This window comes from Miniopterus natalensis, chromosome 2 (assembly GCF_054644295.1).
Source record: "Miniopterus natalensis isolate mMinNat1 chromosome 2, mMinNat1.hap1, whole genome shotgun sequence".
Taxonomy (NCBI): Eukaryota; Metazoa; Chordata; class Mammalia; order Chiroptera; family Miniopteridae; genus Miniopterus; species Miniopterus natalensis.
The window spans coordinates 88,131,997-88,152,087 of record NC_142082.1 but is presented as its reverse complement, the minus strand read 5'-3'; the positions used below and the strand labels follow the sequence as shown (position 1 = coordinate 88,152,087).

The following is a 20,091-nucleotide window of genomic DNA, read 5'->3' as shown; positions in this document are numbered from 1 at the left end:
AGATAATAAAGGTTAAAAATAATCTGTAATTCATTTAGCAAAAGGAAAATATCCTAAATAAACTGTTGCATTGTTGTAGACCAAGACACTAGTAGCTCACTGTGGAAAAGATAACACATTTCATAAGTTTTGAGATTTCCCAAGTATATATACCAATATTTACTTTCAATTTAATAAGTAAAGAACAAAATGAAAAAATGTAAAATATGGAGGAACTTCTTACTTGGTGTAATAGTTGCATGTGGCCGGCATGGAGGTATTGGATAAGGAACAGGTTTATGTGGATTGTATGTTGAAGGAGGCTAGGTGAGGGGACAAAGTACAGCAATTAGAAGAAAACCAATCAAGCTGTCTGTTGGCAAAACAAAACACAACTCGTTTCAAAATATTTAGTCCTAAGAGGCCCAGCAAAGCATTCTTACCCTCTTTTCTTTTTGAAAGAAAAAAAGCACTGTTTTCTTTAGCATTCAGCATTCTGACAAATGTAGCAGAACATAGACTGGAATTATGAATTCAGTATTTTAATCTTTTTTGCCTTTTGAAACCCACAAATCTTTCATCTTTGATGGAACTTATAGCAAAGAACATTAAAAGAATTAATCTCTAGAGAACCAGAGGTATCCTTAGCTAAGCGAAATGCTGTGGTTTTTTTTAATCCTCTCCCAAGGATATTTTTTCCATTGCTTTATAGAGAGTGGAAGGGAGAGAGAGAGAAACATCGATAGGTTGCCTCCTGCACGAGCCCTGACTGGAGCCAAGCCAGCAACCGAGGTATGTGCCCCTGACCGGAATTGAACTCTGGACCCTTCAGTCCACAGGCCAATGCTCTAACCACTGATCAAAACTGGCTAGGGCCGAAATACTATACTTTTAATGAGAAAGAGACTCACGCATATAAGCAAGCACGCCTGCTAGAGGAAGCATGCACTTATACCCTTGCTGCAGGCTCCACTTAAAAGGTCCTTTGCTGTCAGATTCTTTCTATCTCTCATAATGGCAGTCCTGTATGATGCACTAGTCTTATGCAAAATTATGATCTGTAACTATTTTTCTATAAACAACTGCCATGGGAGTTCTTATCAGGTAGACAGGCAGGAACTGCAAGGTGGCTGTGTGAAGGCCTGTAGTACTTCAACTCCAATGATCCTTCAAGCCACAAGGTTGTCATCTGTTCAGTTTATATTCCAATCAATTATTATCACTCCCTTGAAAATACTCTCAATCTCCTGTTTCTGTCTTGTTTTACTAACACTAATACTAATTCTGCCAAACCACAATCTTAAAGAGAACTCTCCAGACTCTGTAACTCCAAGTGAACAACTAAATGTGGCTGGAGAAAAAAATAAAAGCAAATTTCACTGTAAAATAAAACATTCAACTCAAAAGGGCCCTTAGCACTATTAACTAATTTTACTATATTGTCCTAGACCATGCACTTGCTAAGAGTTTGTAGTATATTTTGAAGTCCACAATGCAAAAAAGAATTTATGCTTTGAACAGACAGAAAACTACGTATAAGAGTTATGACCTTTTTCATCACTTATTTTCTAAACATACTGGTTTGGATGGTCCAAGAATCCGTGCAGCTATTCCTTTGCCTTCATTGGTACAGTCTTCACCATCTTTTTTCAAAGGAGTTCCCTATAAAAAGAAAAAGAAAAAGAAGTGAGACTTTTAATAACCCTAAAGCAAAAACAAAGAAAACACTTACTATACAGACATATCTCATTTTATTGTGCTTTTCCTTTACTATACTTCAAATAATTGCATTTTTTACATCGAAGGCAAGACCTCTACCAATAAAAAGATTACAACTTGCTTTATTGTGGTACTCCCTTTATTGAGGTGGTCTGGAATTGAACCCACAATATCTATGAGGTATGCCTGTATTATAGTGAATAAAAGGACCTGGTAGGCATTTAAAGACACGGATTCCAGACCCAATCCTGCACTGGATGCATGACCCTGACAAGGTCCTCAACACTCCTCTGCCACAGAAACCTCATAACAGGTAGAGGGGGTGCTCAGAAGTACACACATAATACATATGAGGATGATAGAACAAGATAAAGCATGTTTTAACTTTTTCCCTCCACAATAGGTGCAATCAGAAATAGACTTCCAATACTATAGTAGGTGTAATACTCAAAGAATCAAAGAGTACCTGTATTACAGCTGAAACTAGGTGACAAAAAATGGTGTTCTCTATAACCATTAAGTGTGATAGTTTATATTATACAAAGGCAAATGAGACCTCATTCAAGGCTGCTATAATTAACAGACCAGAATAAGTTGACAGGATATTACATTTTGTCACTCTAACAGTGTGTATCCTTAAATGATTGGAAGCTAACTTTCAAGATGGTCCCCAGGGACCCTTACCTCCAACATGCCCTGTGCAGTCCCCTTCCAGAATGAATAGGGCTAACGTGTGCAACAAATAGGATATTCCAGCAATGTTAGTTGACTTATAAGGCTAAGTCATAACAGAAAGCACAGATTCCAGTTATCTTTTCCTAGATGATTTGCTCTGGTGGAAGTCAGCTGTCATGTCATGAGGTACTCAACCAGCACTATGGAAAAGTTCTTCTGGTGGAGAACAAAAATCTCTTGCCAGCAACTAACACTAACTTGCCAGGCACGTAATTGAGCCACTTTGGAAGTATAGTTGGAGCTAACTGCAGCCTCATGAGAAACCCTGAGCCAGAACCAAGCTAAGCCACTACCAAATCCCTGATTCATAGCAACTGCATGAGATAATATTTACTGTTTTAAGCCACTAAGTTTTAGGGTTATTTATTACACTGCAATAACAAATATGATTCTTTGAAACAGTTAGTTTACAAAGAAGTTTAGAAACACTGGATGGTATAAAAACAAGTTTCTTTTTTACAAGACCTCTCAGAGCCTTTATTATACAAAGGGATTCTCCAGAAAGGAAAAACTGCATACAGTTTTCCCTAACATACTTAACTGTGAAAGTGTTATGAGGAATACTGAAAATCTGAGAGATGTTCTTTTACTAAATGTAAATCTGTGCTTCTAAAATATTTGGAAAAACAAAATAAAGCAAAATCATCCTCTTTGCTGCTTGGCTTGTTCTTCTGTACATTTTACAAAAATACTTTAATGTAGTTTATATATAAATTTTCAATATATGAATTAAGTTTTTGACATAATAAAATTCCCTTCCTTTGTAGAAGCCTCATCAACTGGCATTTTCTTTAAATATCATAACTATGCTATATTTCATACTTAGGCACAAGAAGTTTCAAATATAGCCATAAAAGTATGCTTACTGGGAAAATTCCATTTATGCGACTAGGTTTTCCTTTGGGATATGGATTTCCTGGGATTGTTCCACAGGAAGATATCATAGCATGAGGAGCTTTGCAGCCTGCCTTGAAAGCCTATAAGATAAAAAAGAAGAGAATGATAAAAATAAGTAAATAAAATAAACTCATAAAGTTAAGTATCCTAGATTTTGGAAAGCCCTGCTAAAAAACATGAATTAAGGAACAACATCACATTCAATCTGTTCTTATATCAATCAGCACTTACAGTGATAAACATGACCAAAACTAATAAGTAAAAATCACTTTATTTAAATGAAATTATTAAAATGGTAACATAATGTTTTTAATGTCACAACTATTAGACTCAGTTTACAAAGCGTTTTGTAAACTGTGTGCAAAAAAGTCCATTTACTATTGAATATGTCCCATTTCTCCAAGGACCAAGAAATAACATTGTCCAACTCTATAATCACCAACCTCATGTTACAGACAAGGCAAGGAGATCACTAAGATGAAAGAAACATGGTTTCCAATCTGAAAAAGTTTTTAACTTAGAGGAGGAAACACAAACAAATAACATGGGACACAGGTATCTAAAGAGCTGTAATGTTAAAAAAGGAGGTCATTTGGGCACAGGTCATATAATGTTACATAACTTTGAGATATATTGAGAGTTGGGTTTTGGTCTAGTTTGTTTAATATTTTATCCCCAGGTTCTAAAATGGTGCCTAACCCATACTGAGCTCAATAAATACTTATTAAGCCAGGCCAGGAGTGGCTCAGCAGTTGAGTATCGACCTAGGATCTAGGAGATTGCGGTTTGATTCCGTTAGGGCACGTGACTGGGTTGCGGGCTCGATCCCAAGCAGAAGCGTGCAGGAGGCAGCTGATCAATGATGACTTTCTCATCATTCATGTTTCTATCTCTCTCTCTCCCTCTCCCTTCCTCTCTCTCAAATCAATAAGGATATATTTTTTAAAAATTTAAATAAATAAATAAATAAATAAATGTAAAACACTATATTAGGTGACACACATCCCAATAGATTTATACTGTTATAGGAATATAAAGTTATGTATAAGTAGTTCTAATTAAAAATATGTATGGCATTATATATTTTATTGTAGAGGTATATTAGATTTATAAATTCACTCAACATATGATTAGCTATATAATCCAGCCCACTACTAATACCCCAACCCTAAAAATCATCTCAATTAGGGGGTATTATAAATAGTACCAGGGTACATGCTCTTATATATTATTTTGTACATCTCTACTTATTTACTTAGAATAAATTCCTAGATAGCATGTTTGGGTCAAAAGGTATGAACATTTTAAAGGCTCTTCAAGTATACCTTCTAGAAAAGTTGACTACTGACCAGAGGGACTATTACATAGAATACTCACTCAGATTATTTCTGAGAAAGGAAGAGAGATGATCAGAATGTTTTATTAGGAAAAAAACTATAGCACAAAATGCTTGATGCCTTAAAGAACTTAAGAAAACCAATGAAGAACTTATTAAAGTAAATAAATGTGGGCTCACAGGAAGAGAAATTTCCGTAATTTCTGCCTGTTAAAACTAGTGGGGATTGTGCCTGAGTGAGATGGAGGACTGCTGCAGTCCCAGGCAGTTCCTCTGAAAGGGCCCGCAGACAGACTTACTCTGACTCACTCCTTTTGAGCTCCAGTGTGAGGGAAGCAGCTTGAAAGGAACTAGAAACATGGGAGGAACTGAATTGTCTGATATCAGAGGAGAACTGAAAGATCAGCTTTCTCCCAGATAAAAATGCTGGCAGAGGCCATTGTTCCTTTTTCTGAGACCCTCCCTGCCCCCCAACCAGAGCCAGCAGGTGGATGTCATATCTGAGTCTCCTTCAACCTAGCTAACACTGTTCACCCAGACCTGGTGACACCCTGAGACCCCACCCCACCCAACTGGGGGCCCATTCAAGCCATTTCCAGTGGCTTTTCCATACAAATGGCCTCTCTTATCTCATGCTTCAGACTTCCTTAAAATCTTTCAAACAAACAGCATCTGGCCTATGCATAAACCGTACCTCTTCATAAGTAGCCCCCAGGCCCGGCACTAGTGGCAGCCAGGCTTGGTTCATAGCCTGGACTCTTCTAGGCACCTCCAAGCCCAAGATAAATAGCAGCCATCTGCAGATCACTCTGTAGCTTGTGCCAGGTGATCCCAGGCAGGGCACAGACATTGGATCACCTTGCCCCTCCTGGGAGGTCCCAGAGTCAGTGCACCCGGTGGACAGCTTCAGCCAGATTATCACCCTACCACCTCCCCAAGCAACATACTCAAGGGCAGACTCATTGGGCAACAAAGCCCCACTGAAGCAAGTCCTACTATGTAGGGTCAACTCCTGCACAGTAGCTCCTTGCTGTAGTTGCAGCAGGTATTCCCAGCTGGTTAGCCTGTGACATTAAGCCCATCAAGTGACATAAACAGCAATCATGACTCAACTACAAAAAAAGAATTCACTCAGCCCACACAAGGGCGCACCTGGAACACCCAGCACCAGTGACTGGGGAGGCTGCACCATAGGGCCCTACAGGACACTTACTATACAAGGCCACTCCACCAAGTCCAGGAGACATAACAGCTCTACCTCATATATAGAAGCAAACATAGGGAAGCAGACAAAATGTGGAGACAAAGAAACAGGCTCCAAATGAAACAGGACATATTTTCAGAAAAAGAACTAAATGAAATGGAAGCAGACAAACTACCAGATACAGAGCTCAAAAGAATGATTATAAGGATACTCAAGAAACTTAGAATTTCATCATGAAAAAGGACATAGAAACCATAAAAAAAAAAGTCAGAAATGAAAGATACACTAACTGATATAAAGAATAATTTACAGGGAATTGACAGAACTGTAGATGAAGCCAAGAATCAAATCAGCAATTTGGAACATAAGAAAGCAAAAAACACTCAATCAGAACAGTGGGGAAAAAAAAGGAACCCCCCCCAAAATGAAGATAGAGTCGAGGTAGGATAGTAAGAAGCTAGGATAATTCTTTGGCAAGTGGAATGGGGAAACTGAGATAGCTGAACAAACTGGCCAAGCAATTTATAGCCAGATACAGAAGGTCACCTTCCTAGAGATGACATCTAGGCCTCAGCTGTATTTCAGTTGCAGTCCCAGAAAAGCAGAAAAGTCAGTTGGGCAGTACCAGGACCAGCTACAATGACTAATGAGCCCCTGCCCCGGTGCTGACCAATCAGTGGCAACCACAACCCTGAAAGAGCACACATGGAAAAGCTGATGAATATTCTATTGAGACCCTCCCCTAAGACCTCCCTAATCTCTCAGCCTTTAAAAACCCTCAAAATGAAGGTCCCAGCACTTGCTCTCCCTCCCAGGAGCACACCCATGCCTTTCTCTTTCAAACCCTCTTCTCCCCCTACAGGCATGTTTCTCCTAAACTCTAAGGGACTTGACAAGACTTACAACCAGGAGAGCAATAGATAGCAGCAACTCGTCCCAGGCACATCCAGTGAACCTGTCTCCAAGGCCCCCTTTCTCTGACTTTCCAGTGAACTGACTCATTTCTTTGAGTCAGCTTATTTCTTTCCTGTAACATTTCTAGAGAGCCAAAGCAACCCCTCCTAGGCTCTCCTGTTGCTTCTTCTATCCTAAGCCCTTCCATCTTCCACTGTCCCCAGCTTTAATAAACATACTCTCAAAATCACCTGGGGTTGTGTTGTGAAATCTTTCCTGCACAAAGTTAAGAACCCACACACTATCAGCCAGCCCTAGGCAAACCCACTCCAGGCTGGTCTCCTTTCCAGTAATAATGTAAGGAGCCTTTGGAACAACTTCAAGTGTACCAACATTTGCATCATGGGGTGTCAGAAGGAGAAGACAGAGAGCAAGAAATTGAAAACCTACTTGAAAAAATGACAGAAAACTTCCCTAACCTGGTGAAGGAAATAGATATACAAGTCCAGGAAGCACAGAGGGTAACAAACAAGATGAACTTAAAGAGGCCCAAGACAAAGAGAGAATCTTGACAGCAGCAAGAGAAAAGCAGTTACCTACGAGGGAACTCACATAAGACTGTCAGCTGATTTCACAACAGAAACTTTGCAGGTCAGAAGAGAGTGGCAAGAAATATTCAAAGTGATGAAAAGCAAGAACCTACAGTAAAACTTCAATATAATGGACTAATTCAGGTGAGGGAGTGTCCGTTAAAACCAAAAGTCCGTTATATAATAAAGTAGGTTTTCCAAATGCGTAGATTAAAATTAACTGACAGATTAGTTAGTTGACCTGTTTTTACTTATACAGACACATTTGTGTAGTTAAAATTAATTATGTATGAAAAGTTTAATGTCACAGAAAAGTTTTCTATATGTATTACAGTAATATTAAATTTACACTGAATAGGTCTAGTAAAGATGTGCATTCACTAGTCACTGCAAGTAAACAAATGCACATGGCTGGGGACTGGCTTAGTGTAGCATTTTAAAACATCAGCCAGCAGGCATAAAATCTGCTGCAGAAAGTCATGCCATGTGACAACAGAACTAATTATCGAGAGTGATGCAGTGTGATCACATGCTAATTGTTCACTGAACACTGTTTACAAGTGGAGACTCTTGGATTTAAATATGTAGACTATAGTTGTAAATATGTAATATTTATTTATGTTGGCAAAATTACTAGTGTTTTTTTCCAACATATGGCCTATTTGCTAAAATTTGTTAAGAATAACAGTGAATTAATAACAAAAAAATAACCTGTTAATTTAATTTTATGCAAATCTTAGTTAAAAGCATTTTAAAATTAACAGGGTGTTAATTTTCTCATCTGACATACAGACTGGAAATTCTGTTTGTTAAATCTAGGTCTGCAAAATCAAGGGTTTACCATATATATAACCAAAACCAAGCAAAGCTATCATTTAGAATCAAAAGACATATAAAGAGCTTCCCATACGAGAAAGAAAAGGCTAAAGGTGTTAAGTACCACCAAACCAGTATGACATGAAGAATTAAAGGGTCTTCTTTAAGAAGAAGAAAAAAAAAAGATTAAATAAATATATATCTATCAACAATCGAATCTAAAAAACAAAATAAACAAACAAGCAGAACAAAAGCAGAATCAGAGATATAGAGAACATTTTGACAGTTGCCAGATGGGAGAGGGGTTGGGGGAATGGGTAAAAAAGGTGAAGGGATTAAGAAGTACAAATTGGATGTTACAGAATAGTCATATGGATGTAAAGTTCAGAATAAGGAATACAGTAGATAATATTCCAATAACTATGCATGGTGTCAAATGGGTATGAGATGAGTATGATCACGGTAAATTATAGAATGTCTAATCACTGGGGTATACACCTGAAACTAACAATATTTTTTGTCAACTGTAACTGAAAAATAAAGAATGAATTTAAAATATGTGGGCTTAGATACTGCTTCAACTACAGTAATTTATGACTAAGGCAAAGTTCTCTACCCACCATGTAGAGCTAAGTAAAGGGTGTAAAGATTAATGACTGGGCTGCAAGGCCCTTTTCTTCCTCAAGCAGGTTTCTAATTACTAATTCAGTTTCCAGCCATCAAAATCCTAAGAAGTTATTACCTTAGATGACAAAGTTTTCTAGACTTGGGCAAGTACCACTTTTCCCACTCTTAAAGATTTTAAATTAATAAACTGGTATTTTGCTTTATTATTCATCTCTTATGAATTTGATTAGTATAAGTTTAATGACAAAGCCAGTTCAAGTAAAGTTCCTAAATACATAAAATTAAAGACAAAAGCTTGGAGTCATGGCAAAGCTACCAAGGAACCGAAAATAAATACCAGATGAGGCTCAAACAGAGTGGCCAACTGGCTTCTCACTTTCAAGCCATCTCTTCATCCTCCAGTGTCCCTTTCACTTGGCTCTAGTTCTCCATAGAATGCTGGAATGCCATCCTTAACCCATCACGGTTAAGGCAGCAGTCAGATTATTCATCAAAGTTAATATAGGAATAAGATTAGAACTTTTTTCTTCATCAACATTCAGCAATCTTGAGAAAATTACCTGTTCAAGTACTCTCTTGCAACGTTTCTTCTCAGACATATTTATCCTGAATAAATCTTCAATGGGACGAGAATTTTGTGCATCGACAATGTTTCTACAAAAGAAATACAATTTAGCTTTTCATTTAAGAACCTGGACAGCATACGGAGGCCAACAACTTTTGTGTACCACACAAATATATCTGAGTAAGTTTTGCTCCATGACACAGGGAGAAAAGCATGACTAATTAACTGGTAAATATAAATAGCATGTTATATAAAGATGGTAAATACAACTGAGGTTTATCTGGTTACCTCAAAGAAACAAAGTAAATAAAATTCACTATTTTGAGATTCTTTTTTGTTTTTATAAATATAACTTTATTGATTTCAGAGAGAGGAAGGGAAAAGGAGAGAGAGACAGAAACATCAATGATGAGAGAGTCATTGATTGGCTGCCTCCTGCACGCCCCTGACTGGGGATTGAGCCCGCAACCCAGGCATGTGCCCTGACCGGGAATCGAACCTTGATCTCCCAGATCATAGGTTGATGCTCAAACGCTGAGCCACGCCAGTCAGGCTATTTTGAGATTCTTAAAAATATATCTTCTCAGTGAGTGTTAGGAGAGCTATGGCAATGAAACAAACTCATGTGTTAAATGCACAAAAATTATGATTGATCTAAAGATGAAGTTTTATCTTATGCTAAATTTTGTGTTTTGTGGACATTTATAAATAACATAAGGGACTTAAAAATGCAAGTGCTATAAATAAACATCTTATAGACATTTTCATTTATGCAGAAGAAGAAGCTCCCTTTCTCTTTGAGCTTACATTCATTATAATAATGTATTAGAAGCTGTGCTAGGTGCTTTTGCATTATCTTACAGTATAAAGTTTACATGCCCTATTAAGTAGGTGAGATCCTTATTTGTACAATTAAGGTCAAGAAAGAATAGTACATATTAAGCCAAACAACAAACAAACAAAAAAACACATTGCCAGAATGTGGCAGAATCTCTCTAACGATAAATCCTATGACTTTATCAATAAGCCTTTCAAGTTATTCACAGTAAGGAGACAAGCAAGTTATTAATACACAGACAAATCAAAATAAATGATTAAACATGATAAGACCCCTTATTTTGTACGTTATAACCATGTGTAATAAGTACGCTAGATATTTTGATACAAGAATTAAGCTTGATGCTTTCAAAGATTTTATTACAGTTCCATTTACTAATATAATTCTGATACATTAACAAACACTGAGTTAAAAGACACTTAAAAAGTCCTCTAAACTTCCTCCAATGAAGTCAAAAGAAAAAGAAATACTTACGAAGCTAACAGTTCAAGAGCAACTAGTTTGTCTTTACTGAAGGTGAAACAGTTGAGTATATTGACCACTTCTGCTGGATGAACAGCCACCATTTTCTACGAACATAAAAAATAATTTCAATTTGAACATGAGAAATTTTCAAGCCAGAAATTGCCATTTTGGGAGAATTATTCAGTTAATGTTCATAATATATATATTTGAGGTGAAAACTTCTTACTTGAAAGTAAGCTCTAACTAGTATAGGAATAAACTTCGGCTTTTCAATGTAACTATTTCAAATGAAGATCTAAGTTCTCCTGTGTGTTCTTTTTAAATTCATATTTCTCAATGTGTTGACCTATAGAAAAAAATAATTTACATGTACTACTTTCCTCAGAAAGGTTAGAAAAAGGAGATATTTACAAATATGGGAGATATATTGCTCAAAAAGTTATAAAAAATTACATTCCTTAGAGTACTAGGTATGCCATAATCAGCACTTCCTAAAGTGAGGTCCATGGTGCTATTTAGTGTTACTAAAAATGAGTACTACAGTCACACCTGTTAGAAAAAGAGGGACTAAACAGGTTTCTTTACGGTAGAACTTTCTTAAGTCTTATGTTAATGTGCATTGTGGCACCCTACGATTGTGTGGAATATTACATAACTTATTTGAACAAAGTTCCTTATTTTTGAAGAGCAAGTAGATTTGGTCAATTTACAGATTTCTGTTAACAGTAGAGGAAATCCAAAAGCAAAGCCAATGTAAGATCACTTAAAATCAACACCCAATAGATTCCTAAATTTGGAGCAGTTTTTAAATATTTTTTACTCATGTACCACCAAAAGAATTGGTAAAACCATATGCCCCTTTGCATGTTTTTAAATTGATGTCTAAAAAATTTACCAGAAGTGTAAACATTTATAAGATTGATTTCCTTGTTTATAAGTTTATTATATATTTGTAAAAACCTTAGACCTGATTTAACTCATTTATGAAAATGTATTATGTAACCTAATTGTCAAAGCCAGTCTTTCAGACTGACTTTATCAGAAAAGGTTGGGCTTAATTTAATTCAAATGAATTCATTAAGTTGTGCCTGTGCTACCCTTCTCACCTCTGAATTTTAATTCTAAGGTAAGTAAACAGGAAAGCAGTCCTCAGAGCTTTGTCAAGAGTTTGCTGGCTTGCTAAAATAAGGCAAGGTCTCTGACAGTATTTCTTACAGAAGCTCTAGCTTTGCTCTCCTTTTCAAGGGATTGCATCATCTCTTTGGCCCTTGGGGAAAGATCTTCATCCCCAGATGATGGGTGGTCGGGAGAGATAATCTTTTGTTGGTAAGCAATTGTCAAAAAGAAGAAGCACTAACAGACCCAGATACTTTCTGAGGCAAATTAGTTTAGATTCCCTTAAAGTTACACATGCCTGATACTCTACAAAATTCTTCTTATATAGCCAAATACTGTTTGAATTTAGATGCCTCTGTTAACCTAAGCTCTAGAACTATAGGCCCACACAGTAGTCATTAGGCACCTGTGCCTATGAAGTATAGCACTCCCATTTTCTACCCTTACAACTGCTACTGTATACCGCTTCACTAGTCCCCTACCTGCCCCACCCCCCCTTAGCCAAACAGAATGTAGTTTTTGCCTTTATATTCTCCCTGTGAAGACTGTTCAGGGCTGTGAGTTTGTTTAGGGCAGGAGCCCGCTTGTAGTCACCGGGTAATAAATCTCCAAATGGTCAATATGGTCTCTGTGTGAATTAGTACACCTGTTTAAATTAAAATTTAATAAAACAAAAAAACAGTTCCTCAGGCAGCCTAGACATATTTTAAGTGCTCAAAGCCACATGAAGCCAGTAGTTATCATACTATATAGTGCAGTTATAAAACATTTCTACGATGGCTAAAAGTTCATTTGGACAGTGTTGGTCCAAAGAATGTAAGTTTAAACCCATCTGACTAGAAAAGGATGAAAATATCCAAAAATAGAAGAAAGTGCATAAAAATACTTAGAAATTCAAATCCTATGTTTTGCTTACCTATAAATATTTTCTCCTCCAATTTGCCAATTAAGACCTTATGGTATTTGGTCTTAGAATAATGGTATACAATTTAAAAGTACAGTATACACAATTTAAATTTACACTTTGAGGAGTTTTAATTTTTTAACAGTTATTTTAAATAATCAAAGTATAATAAAATTTAGGGTCACTTCTTAAAAATGCAAACAAACTGCAACTTGAGATGAACTATAAAAAACTAGGGAAGAATTCAAAATACTTAAATTCTACATTTTAAGGAAAAATAAGTTACTTACATGTTGTAATGCTTTCATTGCCTTCAGCTGAGGCTCAGCCCAGGAGAAATATCTCAGTAAGTCAACCACCTAAAAGCAAATCAATAATTTAGCTCTAATGACAATGTGTTTGTAAACATTTCTGCAAGGTTTATTCCATTATTTTGAATTACTATTCAAAATGTTCTGCCTGGGCCCCGATGATGAGGTGTAAGAATGGCACCAGAGTTTAGACTGTGTTAACAGAGTAGACTAGCCACGTGCAGCTACTTAAATTCAAATAAACTGAAATAAAATCAAATAAAAAATTCAGTTCCTACTGGCACAAGCCACATTTTAAAGTGCTCAATACCGTATGAAGCTAGTAGCTACCATAATGGATAGTGAAGACAGAGTTTTCCATCATCACACAGAGTCCTGAATAGTACTGGTTCAGAAGTGAACAGTATGAGATATGGAAAAAAAGTAAGTACATAAAGGAAGGTTGGAAAAGTACTAGATGGAGACAAAATGTCAGCATAGGGATATAAAGACATATTATGAATGAAAAAATTTAAAAATTTAGTGAAGATTGACAGCTTTATTCAATCACAAAAGGGTATTCAGTAGTATGGTTTAGTGTAGGTCCACTAACTTCCACTCTTTTACTTGAATCTGGAGGGCATAATATTCATGTTTACACCACAAATCTATTCCCAAAAAATGTAAGAATCACCATGAATTACTGAAGCAGCTTCTAAACGGTAGGGTTGTTTTTTGTTTGTTTGTTTTTTTAAGTATGTCTTTATTGATTTCAAAAAGAGGAAGAGAGAGAGAGAGAGAGAGAGAGAGAGAGAGAGAGGAGAGAGAGAGAAACATCACTGATGAGAGTTATTGATCGGCTGCCTCCTGCACGCCCCCTGCTGGGGATTGAGCCCGCAACCCGGGCATGTGCCCTGACCAGGAATTGAACCACGATCTCCTGGATCATAGGTCCACGCTCAACCACTGAGCCATGCCAGACAGGTGGTAGGTCATTTTGAGAGCACAGATAGCCAGGCTCTCTCTCCCACCATCATCAGTCAACTTCCAATAAATGAGGGATATATTGTGAGATAGCTAGTAAGAGGTGAGCCAGGGCATCAAGACGGCAACATTAAAGTCTCTATATGGTCACTAGTACTCTGATTAAATGCCCCCAGGACAATCCAGGAGAAAAAAAAAAGGACTCAAGAAGAGAGGGTAATAAATCTGGGTTAATGAATTATATCACTGTGAGTTCCTGAAAACATATTAAGGTCTCAATTATTCTATAAAGCAAGGTTAATGCTAGAAACCAGAGTGGTATGAGTAGAAAATATTTTTTATTCCTTATAAAGAGATACAAAAATAGCAAATAAGTATTATGTGTACTTCCTAGATAATTTAAGAGTGTATTATATGTCCTTACTTTATAGGAAAGTTTTTACTATATAACAAATGCTACCTGGCACTTTTCCAGCCATAAAACTTTACATATCATGACAGATATAGAAGAAAAATCTTTACTAGATTACGTAGGCTTAAAGGTCACACCCTTAGAAAGTGACTTAATAAAGTTTTCAATAACTTCAGCGAATAACCACTAAGAGAAGTTTTCTACAAAATTCACATATGCATACGCAAAATAAAGAAGGAAAGGAACGCCATTACCTATGAGAAATTATAAATCTTCAAAACATTTAAATTTTTAAAAAGCACAAAGTAATTTTGAAAAATAATGGCTGAAAGCACTCATTAAATAGGCAGCAACACATGCAAGTCATAAAGTAGCTTTTGGAATTCAGGAGGCATAACTTCTACAGGCTTAAGCTTCAAACTTCACACTTTGAACATCTTGAGAAACATGAAAAACTGGAGCATTTACTAATTCAATCTATACATGCATACATTGTCTACCCTATCTACGTTCCTACCCTTTCCCAGAACTATTCTGCAGATGTACATTTCTATTTTTTGCCCTATTTTTCTAACAAGAATTTTCTAAATGTCTCTCTAAAGTTTGGCCTTTCAATGTACGTGCGTGTGTGTGTATATACACGCGCATACATATTTTTTAAAATTCGCAAACTCTCCCTAAAGCTAGGTAAAACGTTTTCACTAAAGTACCATTGGTCTTCTGGCAGTTATAGAAACTACTTATTAGACACTGTAATTTTTTTTTCTTATTGCTAAAATTTTTACTTAGTGGCTTCATAAGAAAATACTTCAGCTCTAGCCAGTTTGGTTCAGTGGCTAGAGCATCAGCCTGTGTACTGAAGGTTCCCGGGTTCTATTTCGGCCAGGGGCACGTACCTCGGTTGTAGGCTCGATTCCAGGCCCCGGTCCAGAGGTAATCAATCGTTATGTCTCCCTCACATCAGTCTCTCTCTCTCTCTCTCTCTCTCTCTCTCTCTCCTCTCTCTCTCTCTCTCACCCCCTCCACTCTCTCTGAAAAGCAATGGAAAAAATATCCTTGGGTGAGGATTAAAAGAAAATATTTCACCATTTATTCAAGTTTTATAATATGCAGTGAATTTTGCAATTATTAACTTATAAATACTAACAAATTTGAGTCCACTTACCAGTAGAAGTTTATAAATTTATGTACGATATTGTGCCCAGAATGACAAACACTTTGAACTGCTTTTTTTTAAACACTGTATTTTAAAATCATGTTAGCACATGATATTGCGGTCAAAGAGGGTATGTTTATAAAATACCGGAACTATAAATTCTGTAAAGTCTTCTACTAAAACTGAAAGCTTCTAAAATTCCTGAATAAATATAGCAACAACATAAAAGCAATTCTGACCATGACCAGCAGATAAATAGACATTAATCAGATCATGTAAAAAAAAGACCAAAGACTTTTTATTAAACAAATAGAGGAATACCTGTTCACTAGAGAAATATCCGTGCACATATTCAATTGCTTTTAATTTGTACTCTGTCAAAACAGCCTAAAAAAACAGAAAAACGGCATTAATATATATAAACAGAACAGTAATATGCATACAGCAAAAATGCCTAAGCCACTCAAACAGGGAAAGATCTTCAGCCCAGCATGTAGAGACAGCTATAAGTCACTGTGGTGACATGACATTCTACCTTTCCAGGTTCCATGCTGAAAGGAATACACTGAGACAGTAGGCAAACCTTCTGAGCCTCCCTACTCACTCCTACAAAAAAGAACTGTAAGAGATAGGATTTGACATTAATAGAAATTAAATATAGAATTTATGTATATGTAATTAGTTTCAAAACATCCCAAATTTAAAGAAGTTGTCATTTTTAAGAAGATTAAATGTATCAGATATTACCCATCTATCAATTATTTATTCAGCACCTATTATGTTAAGACTATCAATATTTCTACAGGGATATGAGAACCCAAGGAGCTGGAAGGCTCTGAATTCAATCTATGCACCTGCCACAAACTGGCAGTGTGGCCTTGGAGAAGAATTTTAATTACCCTGAGGGCCTTCTTACCCATAAAATGAAACACCATTCACTACCCACATCAGAGTTATGATTAAAATAGTCAATAGCAACCCTGGCCGATTTGGTTCAGTGGTTGGAGTGTCTGGTTCAATTCCCAGTCAAGGGCATGTGCCTCAGTTGCAGGCTTGATCTCAGGCTCAGTCCGGGTGCCTGCAGGAGGCAACCAATCAATGTGTCTCTCTCACATCAATGTTTCTCTCTCTCTCTTCTTCTCCACTCTCTCTAAAAATGTCAATGGAAAAAATATCCTCTGGTGAGGATTTTAAAAACAACAAACAAACAAAAATAGTCAATAGTAGGTCTGACATATAATAGGTATTTAGTAAATGATGGTTCCTTTCCTCACCTGACATCTATAATGGGAAAGTCAGAGAAAATTCTGATGGCCTTGATCAGCATTTTCTAGAGCTGACAAATCAGCTATGTTCTCATTTTTAGTGTTTACAGATGGAAACACCAGACTACCATAATTTGGTAACTACTAGTCATTAAAAATCAACTAATCCTTGCTTTTACTGTAAAACAACAGAATTTGTACTTTCCACGTACCTTTCTGCTAGAAGAAAATACTATGGCCAGTCAAACTAAGAAAAACATCCTGGGTCTAATTTTCAATGAAAGAGGGAGGGAGGGAAATGGCATTCTGGATAATGCACTCTAGGGAGTTTATCATTATCATAATTGAACACAGTCAAAAGCAAGTTTCTGGACAAAATCCTGGATTGTGTTGATGCCAAGACATGCCTCAATTTTTTCATTAGTGCCTGAGAGACCTGGCTGTATCCCCAGGCACAACATGGCACTCGAGTCAAACGGCCTTAGTTTCAATACTGAACCACACCACCCTTCTACCCTTCCCCCTTACCACCTGGATAACTGAGCTAACTAGTTAAACTCACAGAGACTAGGTTTGCCATCTGTAAAATGAAGAATATAGTACCTACACCTCATGGGTTGTTAGCAGTATCACATCAAATAGTGCACACAGTGCATGGAGAAAGTGCTTAGAACAGGCATACATAGTAAGGACTCAATAATTATGGCTATTATTCTTACCTCCTTTTTGAAGAGCAAATTCAACATTGCATGTTCCCCTACTATTCCTCCTTCCTAATGTCTTCCAATATGCCTGTCTCTTTAAATGACAACCAGTATTACCTATAGACCTAAGGTGACACTCAGGAAGAGATTGCCTGGTTTAAACTGACTTACATTTACAAAGTCTGAGAGTAATTTTAAAAAACCAATAGTAATTCTCATATTTAGATATACCTATAGTTTTATCCCATTTTAATAGACTAAGATACTACTGATGCATCTAATTATTTGGCATAGACAGCAAAAGACATTTTTATTGCAAACCAGAAATGACTTAAGTTGCTCTCTTGTGTGAACCTGATTTTCATCTCCGAAAAACTTCCTATTCCCCTCATTGATATTTACTATGTGATCTTTTCACAACTTAGAAGGGAGAGACTATGCAAAGTGACACCTTATAGCTTCCAACAGTAGAAATATACTGGTCTACCTGAATGCAAATTATTTTCTCATAAACAATAGTTAAATATCAGCTCACTAACAAATTGTAGCAAATTCTAAATATAGAGTTAGCAAACTGACATTTTATTGCAAATCTTAACTGAACAAACAGGATTTGCAAAAGTAGAAATTTTTTTCAAAACAGAACATTCAATATGGTAAATTTCACATCACATGCAAATCTGAAAAAGAAATATGCTTTATAAAGAATGACGAAAAACAACATTTTGCTTGATAGAGAATAAAGAAAAACCGCATACCCACAGGCAATTTAATTAATAATTTCATAAGCTGAAACAAATAATAAGCACCAGAGCACAAGGTAACAAACCTTTCCAAGTCAGTCAAGGGTCTTAAAGGTTTGGAAATATGGAGATAACTGCCCAGAAGTTCTAAGCAAAGACCCTCTATTAGCATAAGAATGTTACAGTAAGTCCCTCTAGTTCTACTTAGGCAAAGGCTAATTTGGGGCCTTGAGGTAGTCACTCTCAAGGCTACATTCCAAAATTTTTTGCCGTCCAATTCATTCTGGGGGATAGGCTACATACAATGGCCTCCAAAAGAAGCAAAAACTTGGAAAGTGGGAGAAAAAAGTTTTGGAATTAAAGTTACTGCAGCCCATTCCTAAGAGTATGGCTTTAAACTTAGTAACACACTTTTCATTAAGGCACACATTTTATCCGGCCCAGGCAATATAGTGTGCCAATTCTCAGATTTGAAAAAACAGTCACAACAACTACCATTAAAGAAACGTCCTACATATTAGCTCTAGTTTTCAATATCTTATGTTACTGAAAGATGAGGAAATCGGTTTAGAAATAGTATCACTTATTCAAAAGCAAAGAGCTATTAATTTTTATTTGTATCGTGAAATTCCAACCAATTTTGCAATCCTAAAACCCATATTTTGCACAATCTGCACAGTACCTCAAAGAGAATAAACCATGAGAATTCGTAGCTTATAAAATTATTTAAGGAATTAAATGTAATTACCTTTCTAATTTCATCCAGCACCATTTCAAAGGACTTTTTGTCCATCTTGACTACTCTCTCGACGTGGTTTTAACAGCTATACTTTCAACTACAAAACGTTTGTTCCTGGTCAGCTCTGAGGTAAAAATGTTTATAGCTGAGGAGCAAAAATATGTCAGGAGCAGGAGAAAAGAGGTAGACTACTTAAAAATCTGAAAAAATTCCTAAAAATGGAGACTTACAAAGACATTAAAAAAAAAAAAGCAATAAAAAGAGCAGGCTTTCCCAGATTTTTACACAAAGCTTCAGGACACTGAGGAAGAACCGGGTCCTTTCTGAGTAACGCGGGTTTCTGCAGCCAGGCTGAGCGTCGGTCCCCTGCAGCTGAAGGCCAGGCACCGCAGGGTGATGGCCGTGAAGCCGCTTTCCCGGGTGAAGCGGCAAGGAGAGAAGAGGCACCTGAGCCGAGTCCCGCGGGCGGCCAGGATAAAGGTACTGGCCTCTCCGCCCGCACAAACGCTGCAGCCGCCGGCCCTCACCGCAGCGAGCCTGGACTCATGGCCCAGCTCGCGCTCATGCCCAGCAGCTCCGCCGGAAACTTGGGTTCCTGCAGCCCCGGCAGAGGCAGCCTGGCAGGCTCTTTGTTACCAACAGCCACAGCTTCTGGGAGCGGGCCGGCGGCCGGAGAGCACCGTGAGCCCAGCGAGGGTGGGCAAGATCTCGGGTAGGGCGGCTCCGGAACGCCGCAGTAACAACGGCTAGGCGCCCTTCCCGGTTACCCCTACAGTTCCCACCAGCTCAAGTGGGCCTTCAGCGAAGCCCGTCACGCCCGAGTAAACTCAACGCTGCACCGCTAGTTTAGGCCACACTTTCCTGAAAGCTAATGGAGGGGTCCTTGTGTGGGAACATAGGTAGCCATGAGGTGTGCCTGAACAGCTGGGAATCAGATGCCGATGAAACCCACCGCACAACCTGGAAGCCATTTTTTGAGGGTCACATCCCCGTATCTTGAGTTTGTATGCTAGCTTCTGATTGGTCAATCGTAATTTCAAAAATGTAAACGTCGAGTCGTTCTGGCATAACTATGGGCACCCTTATCTTATACGAAAGAAGTCTTCGGCGTAG

The 20,091-nt window shown here is 37.4% G+C and overlaps 1 protein-coding gene across 2 annotated transcripts in view; it reads right to left on the bottom strand.

Moving 5' to 3' along the window:
- PROSER1 (proline and serine rich 1) overlaps positions 1-19,863 on the bottom strand; it is a 48,378-nt gene extending 28,515 nt beyond the window's left edge. For both annotated transcript variants that reach the window (XM_016208903.2, XM_016208904.2), the window contains exons 1-8: positions 18,988-19,863; positions 15,849-15,914; positions 12,976-13,044; positions 10,675-10,769; positions 9,358-9,451; positions 3,300-3,410; positions 1,558-1,641; positions 224-302 (exon numbers count right to left, since the gene is read on the bottom strand). In XM_016208903.2, coding sequence (XP_016064389.1) covers positions 224-302; positions 1,558-1,641; positions 3,300-3,410; positions 9,358-9,451; positions 10,675-10,769; positions 12,976-13,044; positions 15,849-15,914; positions 18,988-19,032 — 643 coding nt within the window. In that variant the 5' untranslated portion in view covers positions 19,033-19,863. The remainder of the gene's footprint in view (positions 1-223; positions 303-1,557; positions 1,642-3,299; positions 3,411-9,357; positions 9,452-10,674; positions 10,770-12,975; positions 13,045-15,848; positions 15,915-18,987) is intronic.
- Positions 19,864-20,091: the final 228 nt, after the last annotated feature.